The 23506-nt window shown below is 43.2% G+C and overlaps 1 protein-coding gene across 1 annotated transcript; it reads left to right on the forward strand.

Annotated features, from left to right (window-relative positions):
• Positions 1 to 17045: 17045 nt before the first annotated feature.
• On the forward strand, positions 17046 to 22454 carry LOC110500169 (lamina-associated polypeptide 2, isoforms beta/gamma). Its single transcript, XM_021577366.3, has 6 exons — positions 17046 to 17858; positions 18288 to 18405; positions 18689 to 18856; positions 19115 to 19227; positions 19449 to 19558; positions 20185 to 22454. The coding sequence occupies exons 1-6, from the start codon at positions 17625 to 17627 to the stop codon at positions 20600 to 20602; spliced, it is 1161 nt and encodes a 386-aa protein (XP_021433041.2). The 5' UTR covers positions 17046 to 17624; the 3' UTR covers positions 20603 to 22454.
• The last annotated feature ends 1052 nt before the right edge of the window (positions 22455 to 23506 follow it).

Genomic DNA, 23506 nt, shown 5'->3' on the forward strand with positions numbered 1-23506 from the left:
TACTCTTTGTGTACACAAGTGTTTGCTTTGGCATTTTCATACAATGGTCTATATAGCATTCCTGGGTGCAAACGGTTTGTCAAGTACACCTGTTGGAAAAACCTTTTAAAATGTGTTTGGGTATCCTGAAACGCAGCAAATATCCTTGTTTCATAGAAAGAGAGGGAAAGTAAGAAAAAACATAATAATACTAATATTAACAATAATTGTACTAGTTGATTCGAAAAGCTCAGAAAATATATCTGTATTATGAAATTGTATCTGCTGCCATTTGTCACCAAGTTCTAATGCTAACTGTATATTATCAGCGTTTGCTGCTGATAATTGTACCTTCTGCTATTTGATTTGATTTCTATGTGATTTATGTGATTTATTTAGATTTATTTGTGTCTTTATAATTGTTATAAAAAGAATTACAATAATAATATTATTATTTTCTAAGTGCACCTGTTTCCCTAGTTCACTTGACTTATTACTTCAGGAATCGAGGGAGAACCTCAGATTTCAGATGCTCTCTATTTCTGTGACTTGATATTAGAGATCACTCATGGCACACTGGCTCTGCATGGGAACTAAGGACGTGAAACAAGGAATTACCCAACTTTCAGTCCTTTGGATATCAAAGCCTGCCGTTTGGGAGGTAGGGTAGGAGGACAGGTAAGGTCCAACACTGCCCCCACCAGGAGTTATCATCCCAGCAGGGTCCCAGGATCGAACCCTCCATCCCGACCTGTCGCTGCCTGGTCCTCAACCCCAAGCCATAGGGACAGAGAGGGACGGTAGACTTGGGAGGTGGCAGATTGGGAAAGCTAGGGGAGGTCTTAATCAGGATGAGAGAGACAGCACACCCTAGCTGCGTGTAACTAACTGCCATAACTGCACAGTGAATCCTTTCGCTCGCTGTCACGCCATCCTGCGACCACAGGATTGCAATGGCACCCTATTCCCTATGTAGTGCACTACTTTTGACCAGGGCCCATAGACCCTATTCCCTATGTAGTGCACTACTTTTGACCAGGACCCATAGACCCTATTCCCTATGTAGTGCACTACTTTTGACTAGATCCCTATGGGCCCTGGTAAAAAAAAAAAAGTGCACTATATAGCGAATAGAGTTCATTTTGGACGGACCTAAAAAAGGGAAGACCACCGGCAGTTGCCACCCGTCGGGCACTGGGCAGGACCTGGGGCTCATCTTTGTTGAACGTGGCTGTGGTACCTGGCTGCCTCTCACCTCCCACTGGGCAGCCCGGACTGGAGACTATATTTAGCAACAAACTGAAAAAGAAAAACCCTCTCATTCTTAAAAAAGCTTTCTGTTTATGTTTCCATTGAGGCAGGCTGGGGGTTTAAAAGAGGTGAGAGGAGAGGAGGAGAGGTGAGACACTGGGCTGCACTCTGATGCTCTGACTAAGTGGTGATTTGATTTGCACAGGGTGGTGGTGGTGGTGATGATGGTGCAGATCAGTTTTTCCCCCGCAGCATTCACGTGTAGATGTTGTGTCTGTACTGCAGACAGTCACTCTCTGGTTAGAGCTAGATCCTCTCCAAGCTCATCTCTTTTCCTAAGCTGAGTACAAAAGCACAGGACCAGCCCGCACAATAAATGAAGCCTTAGACAACTTATTTCAAGACAATGAATGGACACATCCTGGACACATTACATTTCTTCTTCTTCTGTAAATCATGTCCAACAACATCACATTTAAAGTGGCTGATTTTACATGTTGTAAGGTGTTTAAAATAACAAATATAATGGAATCGTTGGAGAGGAAAGTCAGGGGTTTGTAGCTCATTGAGCCACTGAGAGTCTTCAACCAAAACCACAGAAAATGCCTGCTTTTAAAAGAAAGGGTTGAGGACAGCGACCAGTGTTGTCTTTCCTGCGAAATTTAAGTAAAAAAAAACATTATTCTGCTCCAACCTCCCCGACATGTTTCTACGTCTGTCTTTCATAGGGATCGGGAGAAAGAAGACATTTGTCAGACATTCTTGGTCAGTGGACAATAAAGTAATCTTATATTTCTAAGTTCTCAATCCATCTTTAAAAGGATCGGATGAGATGCAGCAGTTTCTAAAGGAGGACATTTCTTTAAGATATAAGTTCCATGTTCTTGTTCACCCCTACACTGGGGTGATCTAATGTATGTGCGCTCCAGTCGAGAGACAATCCCTCTTTTCATGCCTCGCTTTCTTTCCATGTTTGATTCAGTGGTTCAGTGGGTGGTAAGACTCACAGTAAGAGCCTCACTGTGATTGGAGATGAGGAAGTTTGGCCTGGGAGCATGTTCCAATCCAAGGTGAGTAGGTGGCCTACCTACCGACGTAACTTATGGGAGATGACTGGTGTGTTCTGTTCACTCACTGCCATTAGTCTAAGTGCAGTAGTGTCAGTTAACTCGCCACTGGCACCAGGAGCACCAGGACTACTTAATGCCAGATGGAGGGAGCTGTCCTTGAAGTCTTCACAAGCAAGACATAGAGAAACAAACCCTTTATTCAGTAGAGGAGAGAGTAGAAAAAAAACGGATATCTTAGCAAGGTTACCACAAAGTGTAGGTTAAATCCCACATAGGAAAAGGGAGGGATAAAGGAGATGGGGGGGGGGGGGGACTTCCAATTCCATTCCAGAAGTGTATAAAAAAAACACAATTTGGATGTTGCTGACTGTAATTTTTTATTGCGTTCAAAATACAGGCTGAGATATAAAACAAAGCGGTGGTTGTCACGCTAAAGGGTCCTGCTGCTGAAGAGGTGTCGAATTATTGTACCTCAGCTGGATACGTGGGTGTTGGAAGCCAGGGGGTGAGGATGGAGCCAAACCCAGTAGACTTTGGCACATCTGTCCCCTCACCGCTGGCACGGATCAACCTTGCTCGCTGTGAGGCTTCAGACCATCGATAGGCCTCTGGTGGATTGGCAACCGACTACTACCGAGAAACCATGAAACCCATGTAAGGGCTTCACTGACTGACTACCAAATATTGATCTATGATGAAGAGGATCATTGTATTGGAAAACAAGTAAACAACACTTGTCACTTCCTGTTGTAGTCTTATCTCCACCCAATCCCCTTGGAACTGACACTTACAATGACATAACACTTCTTCTATGTTACAAATAGGTCAACACTAAACTAGAGAGAGGCCCGCCCAAACAGTACAAGGAAGGAATGAAAAGTTTACGTTTTCAGGATTATATAAATAAAATAATAGCGGAAAAAATGCTTTGCTGTTTTACCAGAGCGTGTGTTTTACCAGAGCGTGTGTTTTACCAGAGCGTGTGTTTTACCAGAGCGTGTGTTTTACCAGAGCGTGTGTTTTACCAGAGCGTGTGTTTTACCAGAGCGTGTGTTTTACCAGAGCGTGTGTTTTACCAGAGCGTGTGTTTTACCAGAGCGTGTGTTTTACCAGAGCGTGTGTTTTACCACAGGGTGTGTTTTACCACAGGGTGTGTTTTACCAGAGCGTGTGTTTTACCAGAGCGTGTGTTTTACCAGAGCGTGTGTTTTACCAGAGCGTGTGTTTTACCACAGGGTGTGTTTTACCAGAGCGTGTGTTTTACCAGAGCGTGTGTTTTACCAGAGCGTGTGTTTTACCAGAGCGTGTGTTTTACCAGAGCGTGTGTTTTACCAGAGCGTGTGTTTTACCAGAGCGTGTGTTTTACCAGAGCGTGTGTTTTACCAGAGCGTGTGTTTTACCAGAGCGTGTGTTTTACCAGAGCGTGTGTTTTACCAGAGCGTGTGTTTTACCAGAGCGTGTGTTTTACCACAGGGTGTGTTTTACCACAGGGTGTGTTTTACCACAGGGTGTGTTTTACCAGAGTGTGTGTTTTACCACAGGATGTGGTTTACCAGAACTTGTGTTTGCCTGCCTTGGCAAATTGCATGAGCTTTAGACAGCTCGGAACTGAATGAAAGCTAATGACTGGACCAAACCTGTTCTGATAAATTCCTTTGAGTAAGCAAACTCTTGTTTAAGTAAGTACATACAGTACATTTATACAACGTTTTTGTTTATTTTTTACCAGCGATCAAATCAAATCAAATCAAATTTATTTATATAGCCCTTCGTACATCAGCTGATATCTCAAACTGCTGTACAGAAACCCAGCCTAAAACCCCAAACAGCAAGCAATGCAGGTGTAGAAGCACGGTGGCTAGGAAAAACTCCCTGGAAAGGCCAAAACCTAGGAAGAAACCTAGAGAGGAACCAGGCTATGTGGGGTGGCCAGTCCTCTTCTGGCTCTGCCGAGTGGAGATTGTAACAGAACCATGGTTTATAAATGACCAGCATGGTCAAATAATAATAATCACAGGCAGAACAGTTGTAACTGGAGCAGCAGCACGGCCAGGTGGACTGGGGACAGCAAGGAGTCATTATGTCAGGTAGTCCTGAGGCATGGTCCTAGGGCTCAGGTCCTCCGAGAGAGAGAGAGAAAGAGAGAATTAGAGAGAGCATACTTAAATTCACATAGGACACCGAATAGGACAGGAGAAGTACTCCAGATATAACAGACTGACCCTAGCCCCCCGACGCATAAACTACCGCAGCATAAATACTGGAGGCTGAGACAGGAGGGGTCAGGAGACACTGTGGCTCCATCCGAGGACACCCCCAGACAGGGCCAAACAGGAAGGATATAACCCCACCCACTTTGCCAAAGCACAGCCCCCACACCACTAGAGGGATATCTTCAACCACCAACTTACCATCCTGAGACAAGGCCGAGTATAGCCCACAAAGTTCTCCGCCACGGCACAACCCAAGGGGGGGCGCCAACCCAGACAGGGTTGGCACTGTCGATAAGCAAGGCAGTGACGAAACTGGCAAGACCATTGATGGCCTTGAGTGTAAACGCCCCCATAACCATTCAGTTAGACTCTCCTCTTTATTTAACTTCTTTACTCAATTACAATTTCTTGTTTTGCTGAAAAAGCAGTAATATTATAATTTGTTCCATCTTTGCTGTAGTCAAAAGTATGTGTTTCTTTCTGTGGCCTATTGCAACTTCCCAATACAAGATTACCGGTGCTGGGGAGAAGAGAACAACCTATAGTTTAACTGGTAATTTAACTACATATTGCAGTAGTTTGGTGGTAATTGCACTAAATTCAAATCTTGGGTAGTGTTTTTAGTAGTTGATAACTTTTTTGCCATGTAGCGGTGTAGCTAACTACTGGAACTACACACTACTTTTTTTGTTGCAAAAATCAAATATGGGTTTTTATGTTTAATAGGCCAAATTACACATTCTGTTAACTCAGATCTGACTCCAGAGTGACCAGTTCTTGCAATTTGTAGTCAGATTTCAGATTTAAATATATTTGGATGTACTTTGGATGCAGTGAACTTCTTTTTCAAAGTAACTTTAGTTAAGTAAACTATATGTTTCTCAATGGTAGCTATAGTGTAGGTTAACTTCTTCCTTTAATTGGTAGCTTGGTAAACTATATTTTTCTCAATGGTAGCTATAGTGTAGGTTAACTTCTTCCAGTAATTGGTAGCTTGGTAAACTATATGTTTCTCAATGGTAGCTATAGTGTAGGTTAACTTCTTCCTTTAATTGGTAGCTTGGTAAACTATATTTTTCTCAATGGTAGCTATAGTGTAGGTTAACTTCTTCCAGTAATTGGTAGCTTGGTAAACTATATTTTCAGAGTGTCTTCCCCAAAACTGCAGACCACCAATACCAGACATTTTTTTTTCTCATGCTCTAGAGATGAATTGAAAGCATTCATGTTTCACGGAACCTTGGAAAAATACTTTTCAACACTGACTTCCGTTTCACTGAGAGACCTTTATTATTTTTTTAACATAGAACTGTAGAATAAAGGAACATTCTTTTAAGGTGGCGATGTCCGATTTCCTCTATAACATTCAATGCTCCGTTTCAAAGTGCTTACTATTGCTTCTCTATGCAAACAACTCACTTCACGCTGTCCACTCTGATTGTGGGTGGGCAGTGGGCACCCCTGGTTTCAACTGACTGACCAAATACATCTGATCATTTCAAGTCTATGCTTGGCTTGTGATTCATGATCTGCTTTAAAATGAGAAAAAAATACAGTATTGACATCTTTATTCCTTACGATCAAGATCATATTTTTTTCACATAATATCATCACTTCAACTACATGTAGGCAAAGGTCTCCAGCCATGCACCCCTGACAAGACTTTTATTATCAGCTATGGTAGATCCACTCTTCATCCACTTTCCATCCAATCTCCAATTCATTTCTTAATTGAACATTTAGGCTGGAGCTATGCCAAAAAGAGGAGAGTGGGGTAAGTTTAGGTGTTTTTTAAAATTCAGCATCACTCCCTCAAGGGAAATATAGTATTCTTTCTAACATCTAAGATGTCTACATATACAGTATTTCAGGATGTTATGTATCCCTGGAAATAATCAGAATCCATGTAAATATTACAGTTTTGAAAACATAGTTTGTTCAAAAAAAGTGGTCTCTTGGCACAACTTCCCCCGGGTATGAGGTAAGTTAAGCCACCTACACATGTCTGTACTGAATGAAAAATGACCCCTACCTTTTAAAAACCATGTCTATCTTTATTTCCCAAACACAATTCAACACAATCACAACCACTTTTTTGTCTTTTAATCATTTTAATCATATTTTTAGCATTGTTTTAACACCTAACAAAAACTTAACACGGGCCAGGCCGTTATTACCTCTTATCCCATCGATAATGCCTTGCATTACGCCTGGGAAGAAAACACTTCAATTTGCTCAACTTGCCATTGGCTCAACTTATGGTTCAACTTACCACGTAGCCATTGTCTCTGCTTACCCCAAGGCAAACATTCTGACTATATTAGCCCACACAGCTACAAGGACGCATTTTCATGCTAGGTTTAGGACCTCATATTGAAGCTTATAGAGACCCTGACTTATGTAGAGAACAATCTACTTTGGTTAAGATACAAGCATCATGAAACCTCTAACATGAAATTGACTTGGTAAAAATCTGTTTTTTTGGACCTAACTTGCTGACCACTTTTCCCATGTAGTTTCCCACTGGGCACAGATGTCAGTTCATTTGGTAGAGTTGTCAACTAACGTGAATTCAATGTGAAATCAAGAAAACATTTCACCATATCATTGGATTTAGGTCAAAAGTTGGTAATAAAAAATACAAAATGCCCTTTCGTTGATGACTTTATGCAAATCCAATCAGTTTTCCACGTTGATTGAATGTCATCACATTATTTGGGTTGAAATGATGTGGAAACAACGTTGATTCAACCAATTTTTGCCCGGTGGGTTCTTCCTTCACAGACTCCATGAAATGATGACTTCTTCCTAAATATTTGGTAAAATCATAAATGTTGTTTATGGTTTCCTAGAAGCAAGGGTGGCTCAATTTACCCATTTGGCTCAACTTACCCCACTCTCCCCTACAGTGAAATGATAAACACATTGAGATGTTGACATCTCCCTCGATCTGGCCCGGTGTGACTGGGAGTGCTGCTTGTGTTTCTACTGAATGCTGGTTGATTTATTAGGTAGGGTTAACAGTGAGGCTCCAGACTCCAGGACGACTGGTGGCCTGCTCCGATGGAGGGTAGACTTGGGTTCAAATTCTATTTCAAATACCTTGAGTGTTTGCCTTAGCCTGCCAGTAGTGCCAGATGGTGCCAGGGTTTGCCGTTTTGGGGCTATTCTATTGGACTGTTAAGCCAGGTGCACTCGATCTAGCCCAGCTCAATCAAGCCCAGCTCAATCAAGCCCAGCTCAATCAAGCCCAGCTCAATCTAGCCCAGCTCAATCAAGCCCAGCTAAATCAAGCCCAGCTCAATCAAGCTCAGCTCAATCTAGCCCAGCTCAATCGTGGCCAGCTAAAGGATTTGAAATGCATTGTATTTGAACCTCAGTCTGCTGCTCCGGTAGAGGGCTGCTGGGCCAGGCTGGTGAGCTCAGAGTCCAGCCATCAAGGATGGAGAGGAGAGGATGGAGCGAGAGAGAGAGGGAAACGGACAGAGCCAGAGGGCAGGCTGATGCCATGGCTGCCACCGGCACATCACAGCACAGGAGTCTTTTGAGAAAAGTATTTTGCTCTTTGGCTTTTCCACGCATCCGCCGTGGCAGTTGGTTCGGTAACGGTGTTCATTCAACCATGCGAAGCGACCGGTGGGCAGCGCTTAAGAAACTGAGCAGAAGCTGGTCTGACTGCTTGCCCTGCCTGACTGAGGGTTCCTGGGCCAAGTTAAGCACGGAAATATTTATTTCCTGTTCATTCAAGAGCCTTCCAGGTTACCCTCTCTCTGTTCATCCTGAGGTACCGGCCAGCCACTCGGTTCAACCGTGTCAGTCAGCCACAGGACTGTAGGCTATGTATGGTCAACTGGGTTCGTGGCTTGGTTAAACCATGTAACGGCAGGTAGCCAGGCAGTTAGAGAGGCGAGCCAGCAACTGGCACTGGACGGTTTGCCAGTTTAAATCCCTGGTCCGACAGGAACAAATATTTCAGGAAGTGAGTTGGCAGGGTTGCTGGTATCAATTCCTAGATGCCATTGCCTGCTGTTGTGTCCTTGAGCAAGGCACCTACAACCCACCCTCACAACAGCTCCCCGTTGTCCCAGTGTGGCAGCCCCCCACACTGCCAAATAAAACAAACTGTATTTGTATGTGTGTCTTTCAATGTGGTTGGGTTAAAAGCAGAAGTAATATTTTTGGTTGGACCTTGTGTGCAATTCACCAATAAAGTGATCTCAATCTTAATGTAGGTCGGCCATATTAATTTATGTTTGGTCAGTGAAGGTTTGAGACACGGTTAAATCATGGTTAGGTGAAGGATTTAACTGTTTGTCTGAATTATCGTTGAGAATTTCAGTGATATGTTGCTTACACATCTGTTGTTCCTTTTCAATAACATTTAGCATGCTCAGAATCTCCATTAAAATAACAGTCCAGGACTAGGAGTAATCTCTGTCTGGGAAACAGGCCCATAGAATTGAATCAAAGACTCTTTAGCTATGGCTATTATATCAGCTGTCGCCTACATAAGGAGACATTCACTTAGCAGGGTGGTTTTTTGTTGGCCAGAGTAAAAGTTCCCTTAATTGTGCTGCAGGTATTGAATTGCTGAGGGACGCTGGGAGGCTGAACTGCATAAGGTTGTCTCGGAGAGCCAGGTCTGTGCTGGGAGACACGAGATGGATTTATGTTTGGTCAGGGCTGCTGGGCTGGTGATTGTGTTTGGCGTACAGCACTGTAGCTCTCCTGGCACCGGCTAAGCTTAGGTATGCACATAGGGCCCGTGATCTCTTAAATTACAGCAAGGAGGATAAAAGATTTACAGGGTTGAAAGCTCTAACTCCTCTACTAATGTCTACTGGGATGTGAGCTGGTCAGGGGTAACTTTAGGCCGTGTATTCAAAAAGTGTCTCAGAGTAGGAGTGCTGATCTAAGATCAGATCCTCTTTGTCCATGTAATCTTATTGATTATGATCCTTGATGGTAAAGCTGATCCAATATCAGAACTCAGTGAGTCTTTTGTGAATATGAGCCTAGATCTTGAATATGTATTGGGTAGTGTTGACCCTTGCATAGTATTTATTAGACATGACTCCATTACACTAGGAATAGACGTTTCGTTCACACTTCAGTTTTCCTCTAAAGGGTGCTAATTTTATAAACTCGCAAAAGCACTGACGAAGGCCGTGAGGTCGATACGTTAAGCTTATTAAAGAGCAGTGATACTACCAAGAGCAGTGACACTACCAAGAGCAGTGATACTACCAAGAGCAGTGATACTACCAAGAGCAGTGATACTACCAAGAGCAGAACACTACCAAGAGCAGAACACTACCAAGAGCAGTGATACTACCAAGAGCAGTGATACTACCAAGAGCAGAACACTACCAAGAGCAGAACACTACCAAGAGCAGTGATACTACCAAGAGCAGTGATACTACCAAGAGCAGTGATACTACCAAGAGCAGTGATACTACCAAGAGCAGAACACTACCAAGAGCAGAACACTACCAAGAGCAGTGACACTACCAAGAGCAGTGATACTACCAAGAGCAGTGATACTACCAAGAGCAGTGATACTACCAAGAGCAGTGATACTACCAAGAGCAGTGATACTACCAAGAGCAGAACACTACCAAGAGCAGTGATGCTACCAAGAGCAGTGATACTACCAAGAGCAGAACACTACCAAGAGCAGAACACTACCAAGAGCAGTGATGCTACCAAGAGCAGTGACACTACCAAGAGCAGTGACACTACCAAGAGCAGTGATGCTACCAAGAGCAGTGATACTACCAAGAGCAGTGATACTACCAAGAGCAGAACACTACCAAGAGCAGTGATGCTACCAAGAGCAGTGATACTACCAAGAGCAGAACACTACCAAGAGCAGTGATGCTACCAAGAGCAGTGACACTACCAAGAGCAGTGACACTACCAAGAGCAGTGATACTACCAAGAGCAGTGACACTACCAAGACCAGTGATACTATCAAGAGCAGTGACACTACCAAGACCAGTGATACTATCAAGAGCAGTGATACTACCAAGAGCAGTGATACTACCAAGAGCAGTGAAGCTACCAAGAGCAGTGACACTACCAAGAGCAGTGATACTACCAAGGGCAGTGATACTACCAAGAGCAGTGACACTACCAAGAGCAGTGATACTACCAAGAGCAGTGATACTACCAAGAGCAGTGATGCTACCAAGGGCAGTGATACTACCAAGAGCAGTGATACTACCAAGAGCAGTGACACTACCAAGAGCAGTGACACTACCAAGAGCAGTGATACTACCAAGAGCAGTGATGCTACCAAGAGCAGAACACTACCAAGAGCAGTGACACTACCAAGAGCAGTGATACTACCAAGGGCAGTGATACTACCAAGAGCAGTGACACTACCAAGAGCAGTGACACTACCAAGAGCAGTGATACTACCAAGAGCAGTGATACTACCAAGAGCAGTGATACTACCAAGGGCAGTGATACTACCAAGAGCAGTGACACTACCAAGAGCAGTGACACTACCAAGAGCAGTGATACTACCAAGAGCAGTGATACTACCAAGAGCAGTGATACTACCAAGGGCAGTGATACTACCAAGAGCAGTGATACTACCAAGAGCAGTGATACTACCAAGAGCAGTGATACTACCAAGAGCAGAACACTACCAAGAGCAGAACACTACCAAGAGCAGAACACTACCAAGAGCAGTGATACTACCAAGAGCAGTGACACTACCAAGAGCAGTGATACTACCAAGAGCAGTGATACTACCAAGAGCAGTGATACTACCAAGAGCAGTGATACTACCAAGAGCAGAACACTACCAAGAGCAGTGATGCTACCAAGAGCAGTGATACTACCAAGAGCAGAACACTACCAAGAGCAGTGATGCTACCAAGAGCAGTGACACTACCAAGAGCAGTGACACTACCAAGAGCAGTGACACTACCAAGACCAGTGATACTATCAAGAGCAGTGACACTACCAAGACCAGTGATACTATCAAGAGCAGTGATACTACCAAGAGCAGTGATACTACCAAGAGCAGTGATGCTACCAAGAGCAGAACACTACCAAGAGCAGTGACACTACCAAGAGCAGTGATACTACCAAGGGCAGTGATACTACCAAGAGCAGTGACACTACCAAGAGCAGTGACACTACCAAGAGCAGTGATACTACCAAGAGCAGTGATACTACCAAGAGCAGTGATACTACCAAGGGCAGTGATACTACCAAGAGCAGTGATACTACCAAGAGCAGTGACACTACCAAGAGCAGTGACACTACCAAGAGCAGTGATACTACCAAGAGCAGTGATGCTACCAAGAGCAGAACACTACCAAGAGCAGTGACACTACCAAGAGCAGTGATACTACCAAGGGCAGTGATACTACCAAGAGCAGTGACACTACCAAGAGCAGTGACACTACCAAGAGCAGTGACACTACCAAGAGCAGTGATACTACCAAGAGCAGTGACACTACCAAGAGCAGTGACACTACCAAGAGCAGTGATACTACCAAGAGCAGTGATACTACCAAGAGCAGTGACACTACCAAGAGCAGTGACACTACCAAGAGCAGTGATACTACCAAGAGCAGTGACACTACCAAGAGCAGTGATACTACCAAGAGCAGTGACACTACCAAGAGCAGTGACACTACCAAGAGCAGTGATACTACCAAGAGCAGTGATACTACCAAGAGCAGTGACACTACCAAGAGCAGTGACACTACCAAGAGCAGTGATACTACAAAGAGCAGTGACACTACCAAGAGCAGTGATACTACCAAGAGCAGTGATACTGTCAAGAGCAGTGATACTATCAAGAGCAGTGATACTACCAAGAGCAGTGATACTACCAAGAGCAGTGATACTACTAAGAGCAGTGACACTACCAAGAGCAGTGATACTACCAAGAGCAGTGATACTACCAAGAGCAGTGACACTACCAAGAGCAGTGACACTACCAAGAGCAGTGATACTACCAAGAGCAGTGATACTACCAAGAGCAGTGATACTACCAAGAGCAGTGATACTACCAAGAGCAGTGATACTACCAAGAGCAGTGACACTACCAAGAGCAGTGATACTACCAAGAGCAGTGATACTACCAAGAGCAGTGATACTACCAAGAGCAGTGACACTACCAAGAGCAGTGACACTACCAAGAGCAGTGATACTACCAAGAGCAGTGACACTACCAAGAGCAGTGATACTACCAAGAGCAGTGATACTACCAAGAGCAGTGACACTACCAAGAGCAGTGATACTATCAAGAGCAGTGATACTACCAAGAGCAGTGATACTACCAAGAGCAGTGACACTACCAAGAGCAGTGATACTACCAAGAGCAGTGATACTACCAAGAGCAGTGACACTACCAAGAGCAGTGATACTACCAAGAGCAGTGATACTACCAAGAGCAGTGATACTACCAAGAGCAGTGATACTACCAAGAGCAGTGACACTACCAAGAGCAGTGATACTATCAAGAGCAGTGACACTATCAAGAACAGTGATACTACCAAGAGCAGTGATACTACCAAGAGCAGTGATACTACCAAGAGCAGTGACACTACCAAGAACAGTGATACTACCAAGAGCAGTGATACTACCAAGAGCAGTGATACTACCAAGAGCAGTGACACTACCAAGAGCAGTGATACTACCAAGAGCAGTGATACTACCAAGAGCAGTGACACTACCAAGAGCAGTGATACTACCAAGAGCAGTGATACTACCAAGAGCAGTGATACTACCAAGAGCAGTGATACTACCAAGAGCAGTGACACTACCAAGAGCAGTGATACTATCAAGAGCAGTGACACTATCAAGAACAGTGATACTACCAAGAGCAGTGATACTACCAAGAGCAGTGATACTACCAAGAGCAGTGACACTACCAAGAACAGTGATACTACCAAGAGCAGTGATACTACCAAGAGCAGTGACACTACCAAGAGCAGTGATACTACCAAGAGCAGTGATACTACCAAGAGCAGTGACACTACCAAGAGCAGTGATACTATCAAGAGCAGTGACACTACCAAGAGCAGTGATACTACCAAGAGCAGTGTGCGGGTTTCTTCTTTTTTCTAATTGTATTCAACCGTTACCATGGCACCTGCAAAAAAGATATCTCAGATGTGCGAGTGTCTTTTGAAGTTTGAATGTTCTAAATGACCTAACACGTCATGCCATACCCTGCTCTTGGTAGTGTCACTGCTCTTGATAGTATCACTGCTCTTGGTAGTGTCACTGCTCTTGGTAGTGTCACTGCTCTTGGTAGCATCACTGCCGGTGGCAGGGTATCTCCTTTTGAGACTTGAAAGTTCACCTAACACAAATGTCACCTAACATTTGTCTGATCTGAAGCAACCCAGTGCAGTGCACACAGACATGAGCTGTGTTTTCTGTATTCGACAGCCAAACAAAACTGGTATAAAACATTTTTTTTAAACTATAATAACAATAATGCAAGTATATGGGGCACTTAGTTGGTATGGTGCCAATGAGTGGAGAGCCATATGAGCATCAACAGATGGGCTAAGAGAGAATCTCAGTTTCCCCTGCAGAGAGAAATGTCTACAACTAAGTGTGTGTCCTTTATGTACAGTTAGTTTGAATTGTCAACAGACATAAATATACTGTGTGAGCAGCAGACTGAGTTGAACCACTACTGGATGGCTGGATGGCTGTTCTTAGGCCAGGACACACAAATCTCCTCTTCAGCTCATGTGAAACGAAACGCAGTCAGAGTGCCGGCGCCCGCATCCTACCCTCCCTCCCACCCTCCCTCCATCCTAGCTCCGTACCTCCCTCTGGAACAGGAAACGACAGGGTCTGATCTTAATTAGCTTGGCAGTTATGAATAACATCCTCAGTGGATTAAGGGGATTGTTGTTGTTGTAGGTTTGTGTAGGGAGCAGGGAAAATGTCTCAACAACCAACCATTCTGATTCAGTTATTGTATAGTGGTGGTACACACACATGCACACACACACACCTTGAGTGTGTATCCAGTGCCACGGAACTATTGAAACCCACCCAGGCATGATCAGGATCACACAAGGGGTCATATTCAATCAAACATCAAACCCGGTAAATGGGAGATTTGGGATATCAGAAAACAAGTTAGTAGATTACCTGTAGGTTACACACATAACGAACATAGTGTAAAGAATGTGGACTCCACTTGTAAACTCTATTCCTTGTGCAATGTACCCAGGGCCACCCCTAGCCTTTTGGGGGCCCTAAGCGATTTTTGTTTGGAGGGGCCCCACCTCACGGGCATAACATTACCGTGAACCCACCCCTCTTGGCAGTGGATACTTTTTTTCAGTGTTAAATGTATTTCCTGCAACTCTGCACATTTCGCCATCGGGTGTAGAGAAAATGTTTTCGTTTTATAACTAATTTCATGCAATTCTACACATTTTGCCATGAGGTGAAGAACTGCTGATGCACTACCAAATTTTGCATCTTGTGTTTTCTACTTTTGTAACTCTCAACAATAAATTGAGACTCAGAGTGAGTTCGGCCACTGGGCCCTACGCGTAGTCTGCATGTAGGCAGAGGCGGCACTGAATGTACCTGGCTGTCTCCATGCAAAATATAAAAGTGCTTTCATCAAGTTCAACCATTTACATTTTACATCTTCTATCAATTTCACCAGTATTTATTTTGTTGTGTCAGTTTAATTGGATCAGACACATTCACTGGGTGGTAAAAGGTTGAGTTTTCCTATGCTCCTAACGCAGCGGGGGTTGGCTCGATTGGGATTCAGAAATGCTTAAAATCCAAGATAAACTGGACCAAGGACAGAGTCTTATGTTCAACATTTTTCCAAATGATCAAAAAAACTCATTGGATCTTTGAGTTGGATTTCAGTCAAGACCTCATCCGAGTCCCCACCCATCATGCTGTTACATTCTTGAATATGGAGACTTTCTGAGTATATGAATCTTATCTGGGCTCATCTGAGACTGTACAACTGTAATTATAAGGTTTATAATAATGTTATGCCTCTCTATGACACACTTAGTCACGATAATACTAGGATGATAATAACGTGTTGTAAGTGTGTCATAAAAGTCAAGTCTTATAATGCATTATACCTACAGGCTTTAAGTGAAATGTTACCAAACTCCACACACTAACTATATAGGTCACAGAAAGCCTAAACATCTCCCATATCTGGAGATAAACAAATTCACTGACAAAGCTAAAAGATGACAATCAAATACTCTGCATGCTCAGATGAAGGTCTTCATGACTGAAAGCTTGAACTTTAAACTCATTGAATGTGCATTGAACTAAGTGCGCAGAGACTCTTCTACAATTTAATCAGGTGGGGAAATATGAGAGAGGTTCAGTAAGTTCAGTAAAAACACAATTGAAAAATCTTTATCTAGCCTCAAGAGGTTACAAACATTCATCCCAAAATATATATTATTAGCTATTCACAATCACTGTATGGTACTGCAGCCTAAGAGAGCAATGTCCATATACAGTATTTCATTTTTACATTAACTCATTTTGAAAACGTGAACGTTGATAATTGCAGTCTCCACTTTGATCATTTTTCAGAGGGCACGACTGATATGCTTAAGGAGGTACTTCCTGTGATTCTTGGCCCGCCGCGTATTTTCTGTGTAAATGACATACAAAGAAAACTTAAGAGGTGTTTCTCAAGGGCTCAACATTTTTTATGCTTACACCCCATTGGCAAGTCGGCTATGGAAAACCTGAACTATAAACTTCAAGCACTGTATTCTGTGTGGTTTGAGGCTGAAGGCTGAGGTGGGCTGGGGATCCATTGCTTGGTTTCTACGGTAGCAGCAGCATCCCAGAAAGGCCAGGGTTGTGTCCCAAATGGCTCTCTATTCCCGGTATAGTGCACCACTTTTGACCAGGGCCCAATGGGCTCCAGTGCACTATAGGGAAATAAGGTGCCATTTGGGATGCAGTCCAGGTCTAGGGGCAACACTCTGCCACCTCAAACCACTGTCGCCATGGCATCATAGGGCCTTCACCACCACAGAGTTTAAAGGCTTGGCAACTGGCGTGCCCTGAAGACTGGAGCCAGACAGTGGTCAAAAATATTTTTCTATGACTGTGCTCTCTCTCTCTCTCGCTCTCTCTCAGCTGGTCAAATTAGCCATGGGCATTTATTTCCTTGTGAGATAAGGAGTGACCTCTTATCTCACCTTAATTTATCATTTATACTTCAGAACGATCTGACCAGCGTGTACATTATGTTAAGAATATTCCTATGTACGCCTGTGTCAAACAATGTTTATAACGTTTAATGTAACACTGTTATAACAGCTTTCCTTTGTCACTTATAGTCTGTGAATTGTGAAGTGCTTCGGGGGCTGCTCTCACGGAACACTGGTTTAGAGACTCAACCATATAGTGGATAACACTGCCATCTTCAGATGGGGATGCAGAGTTTCATCATCATCATCAGTGTTATAAAATTGGAAATTACCTCTCATGTCATTATAAAGGACTTTTAAACTATACCAAAAATCAATCTGGGCAGAAATTCAGACTACATTATTTTGACTGCTGACTAGGCCTACTGATGTTGAATGAAGCTCCTCTTTCTTTGTGGCAGGTGCATCTGTTATTTTCAAGACCGACCAATCAACATCTAGTTTATAGCTCATTGCGGTCTACCGTCCAATAGCTCTCCTCTTTGTTGCCTTAGCTTGGTATTAACTGGTTTACGACTGCGGACAGACAGACTCAAATAGGCCGGGCTTTAACTAATAGGGCATACAGTTCTTTAAATAGTTTTAAATCCGTATTTACTTGTTGAGTTTAAATATACAATTAAATTGCATCTGTATTTTTGCTAAATAATCGCAGCCTGAGACAAGCGATCGGAGGTGAATATATCTGAAGATTTAAAAAAGTAACTAAACCGGATAGCTTGTTCATGCTAGCTAAATTAAATCGCTGGGCGCCAGTCTTTTCATTTGCCGACATTGCTAGCTCTGCACGTTTCCTTGTTGTTGTTGTTGTTGTTAGCGACCGAGTTTGGCTAACTGCTACATTTCAGCATTACTTGCTAGCTACAGTTTTTAGCTAGAAGAAAGCAATCAGGCATGGCGGAATTCCTCGAAGATCCGTCTGTTCTCACTAAGGATAAGCTCAAAAGTGAGCTCACGGCCAACCATGTCCCACTTCCCAGCTCCGAACAGAAGAAAGACGTCTACGTTCAGTTGTACCTGAAAAATTTGACCGTTCAGAACAAGAAATATCCACCATCTGTAGACACGTTCTCCAGTGATGAAGAATTGCCTGCCCCTGTAGTCTCCAACAAGAGCCGATCTGGAAGAGTAAGTCATGAAATGTTTATGTTATTACAGTGCTATGAGTGTAAATTGATATTCTAATCTTAGTCATAATGCATTAAATCACTAGATACCTGTGTTGTAAAATGAAGGTTGCTGTCCATGTGATGTTATTTCCGTGAAATATACACTTAACTATTTTGTTCCTTCCAACTCATGCCTTGAATTGGTTCTCTAATGGATGTGCTAAGAACTAATTCTTATTTTCAATGACGGCCTAGGAACAGTAGGTTAACTGCCAGGGGCAGAATGACAGATTCGTGTCTTGTCAGCTCGGGCATTTGATCTTGCAACCTTTCGGTTACTAGTCCAACACTCTAACCACTAGGCTACCTGCCAAGGTGGTAGATAAAGTTAGATAGGCTAATATTTGGTCTCTATTAGATAATCTAATTAACCATAATCAATCCATAGAAAGCTACCCGAAAGACAGACAAGCCTCGCTCAGAAGAAGTGGAAGTCACAGACCTCACCGATGCAAGTTTAAAAGATGAGCTGTTGAAGCATGGAGTCAACACTGGGCCCATAGTTGGTGAGTGCTGCTTATGTCTCTCACTTGTCTAAGGTGTCCTCCTCTCCTTCGTCTGCACTGATTGGAGAAGAGAAGTGAAAGCGAAATGGCAGAAGCCTACTGAGGAATCTCCTTTCACCTCGTCAGTTCTTTCAAACCTGTGCAGATGAAGGAAAGGAGACGAGGAGAGGAAGCCACTTGAGACTATGGAGGTGTGTGCACCAACAGACTCAGACAAGCGGAGATGTATTTTTTATCCACAGTTCACTTCATCCCTAACTGGTTTCCTTTGCCTTTCCCTCAGGCTCCACCAGGAAGCTTTATGAGAAAAAGCTTCAGAAGCTACTGGATACACCTGCAGCTGAGACTACGCCCAGCCCACCTGAAACTGCCACAGTTAACGCTGCAGCCAAGGCAGATGGCAACCAGAACGGCAACACATACTCTGGCCAGTACAGTGACAAGGAGGAAGGTGAGAGCAATCATCTTACCACTGCACAAGAACATGCACCATTAATTAGGCAGCTCACCTATACAAATAAAGTTAATTCAGGATTGGGATCAATTCCATTTCAGTTCAGGAAGTAGGCCTAAACTGAAAAGCAATGAGGAAAATTTTAATTTCAGTCCTCTCCCTGAATTGAAATGGATCTTTTTTACTTTATGATGTTTGACTGTCAGTTTAGATGCCTTGATTCTCACTGACTCATGTTGGCTTTGCCTGTGCCAGATGAGATAGGTACCGCTACGGAACCAGAGCCTGTTCCTGTTGTGGAGAAGCCTGTGAGGAGCAGAGAGAAGACTCCTGTCACTGTTAGGAACAGCAGCAGACGGAGCAGCAAGGTAAGCCTTCAAGTTCAACTTTATTTTCCATATAGAATAAATAATAAATAAATAATAATTAAAACATCTTAAAACATACAATGGAAATCAGAGCTCTCACATTAAAACCGCTTTCGTCTTCAACAGCAAGAAAGTTCACTGCAAATATGTGCAAATAACATTATCTTGCATCCATAAACTCCAGCCTCTCAATCATCTGTTGCTATTGTCAATGTTCACAGCTACAGGTGGTGGAGGTGAGCCTAGCAACGGGCGACCAGACCCCTAAGAAGACGAGGGAGAATGTTGAAGAGATTCTCGCTAATGAGATCTTTTCACCCACAGGCATCAGGTAAGTCTGTTGACATTTCACTTCATCAGCAAAGTAGCCTTGAAGAATGGTTGTTTTTTTCCAGAAAGATTAAATATAATTTTGGAAAAGTACTTATCTTTCCAGTCGGCCTGGCACAATTACTGTATAACCATGTAATCCACAGTTATGAATGAAGACTGTCATGAAAATAAAATAACTGTCATGACCGCAACAACAACAAAAATGAACTAACAAACAGCTGACTGGAGACTGGGTGGCTAGGTATTCGCGTGGTTGAGTCCGTTTCTACGGTAACATGGACTCTTAACAACGTAACGAAACTCTGTTTCTCCTTTCTGAAACAAACAAGGTGTTGTAGCAAAACAAGCACACATAGAAATCTACAAGCAAATTGCAGCAGCACACACAGAAATGTCATCTATGGTAGCTCATGCAGTCAAGAGTGGAGGACAGGAAAAAATGTGTGTAATAATAATATTTAACATTTCTTGCTATTCGAATGGTTAATGCGGAGACTTGCGGTCATTTGGCTGGCCAAATAACATCATCCAAAATTCCATTCCATCACTTTTCAGTGATATTTAAAGCAGTAGATTTAAATTACTTTAGTCACTCAACTCATCCTCTATTCCCTCTCTCCCCAGCGCCAGCTGCAGGCGACCGATTCGCGGCGCGGCGGGCCGACCGGTGAAACCCAGCAACTACTGGCTGAACGAGTCTCTCCTGGAGCGCTCCATCTATACAGAGTCTTATTCTGGATGCAGCTCCTTGGGCTCCAACGTGCCGGCCAGGCCCGGCTTCCTCTCTGTACTATTAAAGCTCATGGTACTCGTCACTGTAGCTGGGTCCATCTACTTCGCCATTCAGCACCTCGATGCAGATCAGGTTCAGTCCTTCAAGGGAATGCTAACCGACGCCAAGGGTCTCCTAAACAGCGCTAAGGGTCACCTGTGTAGCGCGGTTGATAAGGTGGTGGATGCCGTGTTCGATAATGTGATTGTGCCGCTGGGTATCGGGGGAGGCAGCAGCCAAGGTGCAGAAGCAGAGAGTGGCGGCCGGTAAGCAGTGCACCCTCTCCACCCTGCTTTCTTTTTTTGTTGTATTATTTTACCGTTATTTTACCAGGTTGTCCAATTGAGGTCAGATCCCTGGTTATTCAACAGACCACCTGGCCACTGCTCTGCCATCCACACCTCACTAGCTCACCACACCCCCCTCCATCGTCATCCTCTGGTCACTACCTTGGAGGACGGACTGACTTTTAATCTGGGCTGGTAGACTATCATCCTGTCCCCTCCTTGTTCACTTTTCCTCACCCCACGTGAGGAGGGCAGGAGGGGTATTCAACCCAACCAACACCAGCTTCCTGGAAAACCAACACTGTCTTGCCAAGACAGTCTAAAGAGACTTGTTTTTATTATGACGTTGTTTTTAGTCGTAGTGTGAAGTCTTATGTTGTGTATCCTTTGTGTGTGTATTTTTTAGAAAGGACAGACCAATCGTACGCATGGTTGTAGTTTTTTGAAGGACATGTTTGTCGTTTTTGGAGTGTCTGTGGTGCCAGGTGTTTTTCTGATGGTGAAGTGCATGCACAGTGATAGCACTTAGTGCCAGTGTAGGTGTCAATTCCATTTCAATTCCAGTCAATTCAGAAAGTAAACAATTCCAAATGTTCCTCATTAAAAAGCATGGAAGAGAATTGGAATTCCAGTGTACTTCCTGAATCGACTGGAATTGACATGGAATTTACCTCAACCCTGCTTAGTGCCCTCCCACTAATTCAAGCACAAATAAATGATATTAATGTATTGGTTTTTGAATATACACTAGTAGTAACAATAAAGCTAGGTAGAATAATGGTGCTCAGGTCTATTCTAATTTGCTCTAAATTAATCTGATCAGTGCTGGGAGGAGTGACAGTGTCCAATAGTGTAACTCCAGGTCTCGTCACTGTATGAGGAAAAACCCTTATTTTCAAGCTATAAAGGTTATAAAACGGATTTTCTTTGGTTAAATTGCTCGTTTTTTGGTATATGCTGCAGTAACTAAGTAAGTGGTCTGACCTGTGAATGGCTCATGATGGCACCTGACTTGAGGGGCAGTGACCCAAATCCCAGTATTAGCTTTGTGAGTTTGTGTGAGTTTACGTACATGTTTCATTTAGTAGTGATTTGTTGTGCTAAAGATTCCAGATCTTCCAGTCCCATCTACCGGGTCATGTTCAGTAGGGCACCGTAGCAAAATGGGTATAATCCTCTCTGTTTTAATGTGTGTTTTCCCTGTTTGTTGCCTAAGGAACATGACCCAAGACTGGCTGTCTTTTTTAGTGCACCCACACTGCCCTTCTAAGCGGTTCTGCACACTACTGATCTGGGGGAAAAATAACGTTTTTGCAATAGGTAGTTGAGCAAATATACGAGTTAACAATGTATTCCATTTTGTTACTTGGATTATAAATTGATATTTACTCTGCCTCATGTACACTTCATTGTCATAGAAGAGGTAACACTAACAATTGCCTGAGGAGAGACAAATGGTAAGCAACTTAACAAATTGATAGCAACTTAACTTATGTTGACCATTCATAGAATTTTGATGTCAAGATGTTGACATTTTTTGTCCAGTGTTGAAAATAAGTATTTTATTTTTTTTTCTGTATTTTTCTAATGTGAATTGTTAATGTTGTTCTTTTGTCTAGGTGAAAGTGAAATTTTAAAAAACAAACAAAAAATGCTATCCTAAAACTGAACCTCTTTGTTGACTTGTGGTTACACAGTGAATACAGTATATTAAAGCTGAAATGTTTGTTACTTTGATCAGGCAGCTAGCTTCCCAACGATGGATTGTGGGGGTAAGGATTTTGAATCTGTTTTTATTTAAAATACTATCATGAAATAAATGTGGTAATTCAATTGTCTCCCCGTGGTTTTCTTTATTGAGGTTTGTACACTGTTCGATGGACAGCTACGATTATGAGAACCGATTATGAGAACCCTTGTCTTGCCTGAGACTTGAAGATTTGTGTTGGCTCACTGAGGTAATGCCTAGGATTTAGATCGGCGGGTTAACAGTCTTGTGGCGCGCACTGTGCATAAAAACACCTCAGAAGGACGCTCTAGTTTGAGAATATTTCAACAAAAACTGAAAACATTCATGCATAGTAAGATGAGCGTCCAACTCAAAGGTGAAAGAAGAGTGTTGAGTGGCATCCTTCAACTTGAGTCAAATCTAATTTTATTGGTCACACACATGGTTAGCAGATGTTATTGCGAGTGTAGCGAAATGCTTGTGCTTCTAGTTCCTACAATAGCAGCAATATCTAAAAAGTAATATCTAATTCCACAACAAATACCTAATTTACACAAATCTAAGGAATGGAATGAGAATATATAAATATATGGATGAGCAATGTCAGAGTGGCAGCATAGGCTAAGGTGCAATAGATAGTATAGAATGCAGTATATACATATGAGATGAGTAATGCAAGATATGTAAACATTATTAAAAGTGGCCGATGATTCAAGTCTGTCTGTAGGCAGCAACCGTTCTGTGCTAGTGATGGCTGTTTAACAGTGATGGCCTTGAGGTAAAAGCTGTTTTTCAGTCTCTCGGTCCCAGCTTTGATGCACCTGTACTGACCTCGCCTTCTGGATGATAGCGGGGTGAACAGGCAGTGGCTCGGATGGTTGTTGTCCTTGATGATCTTCTTGGCCTTCCTGTGACATTGGGTGCTGTAGGTGTCCTGGAGGGAAGGTAGTTTGCCCCCAGTGATGCGTTGTGCTTGTGCAGACCGCACTACCCTCGAGAGCCCTGCGGTTGTGGGCAGAGCAGTTTCTGTACCAGGCGGTGATACAGCCCGACACGATGCTCTCAACTGTGCATCTGTAAAAGTTTGTGAGTGTTTTAGGTGACAAGACAAATTTCTTCTACCTCCTGAGGTTGAAGAGGCGCTGTTGCCCCTTCTTC

This window comes from Oncorhynchus mykiss, chromosome 2 (genome assembly GCF_057628025.1).
Source record: "Oncorhynchus mykiss isolate SJ-2025 chromosome 2, ASM5762802v1, whole genome shotgun sequence".
NCBI classification, from domain to species: Eukaryota; Metazoa; Chordata; class Actinopteri; order Salmoniformes; family Salmonidae; genus Oncorhynchus; species Oncorhynchus mykiss.

What these genes read in the sequence shown, in the direction of transcription:
- LOC110500169 (XM_021577366.3), top strand. Translation starts at nt 17,625, where the DNA reads ATGGCGGAATTCCTCGAAGATCCGTCTGTTCTCACTAAGGATAAGCTC. An exon ending in CAACACTGGGCCCATAGTTG is followed by an intron (nt 18,406 to 18,688) that starts GTGAGTGCTGCT and finishes CCTTTCCCTCAG; the next exon opens with GCTCCACCAGGAAGCTTTAT. An exon ending in GTACAGTGACAAGGAGGAAG is followed by an intron (nt 18,857 to 19,114) that starts GTGAGAGCAATC and finishes TGCCTGTGCCAG; the next exon opens with ATGAGATAGGTACCGCTACG.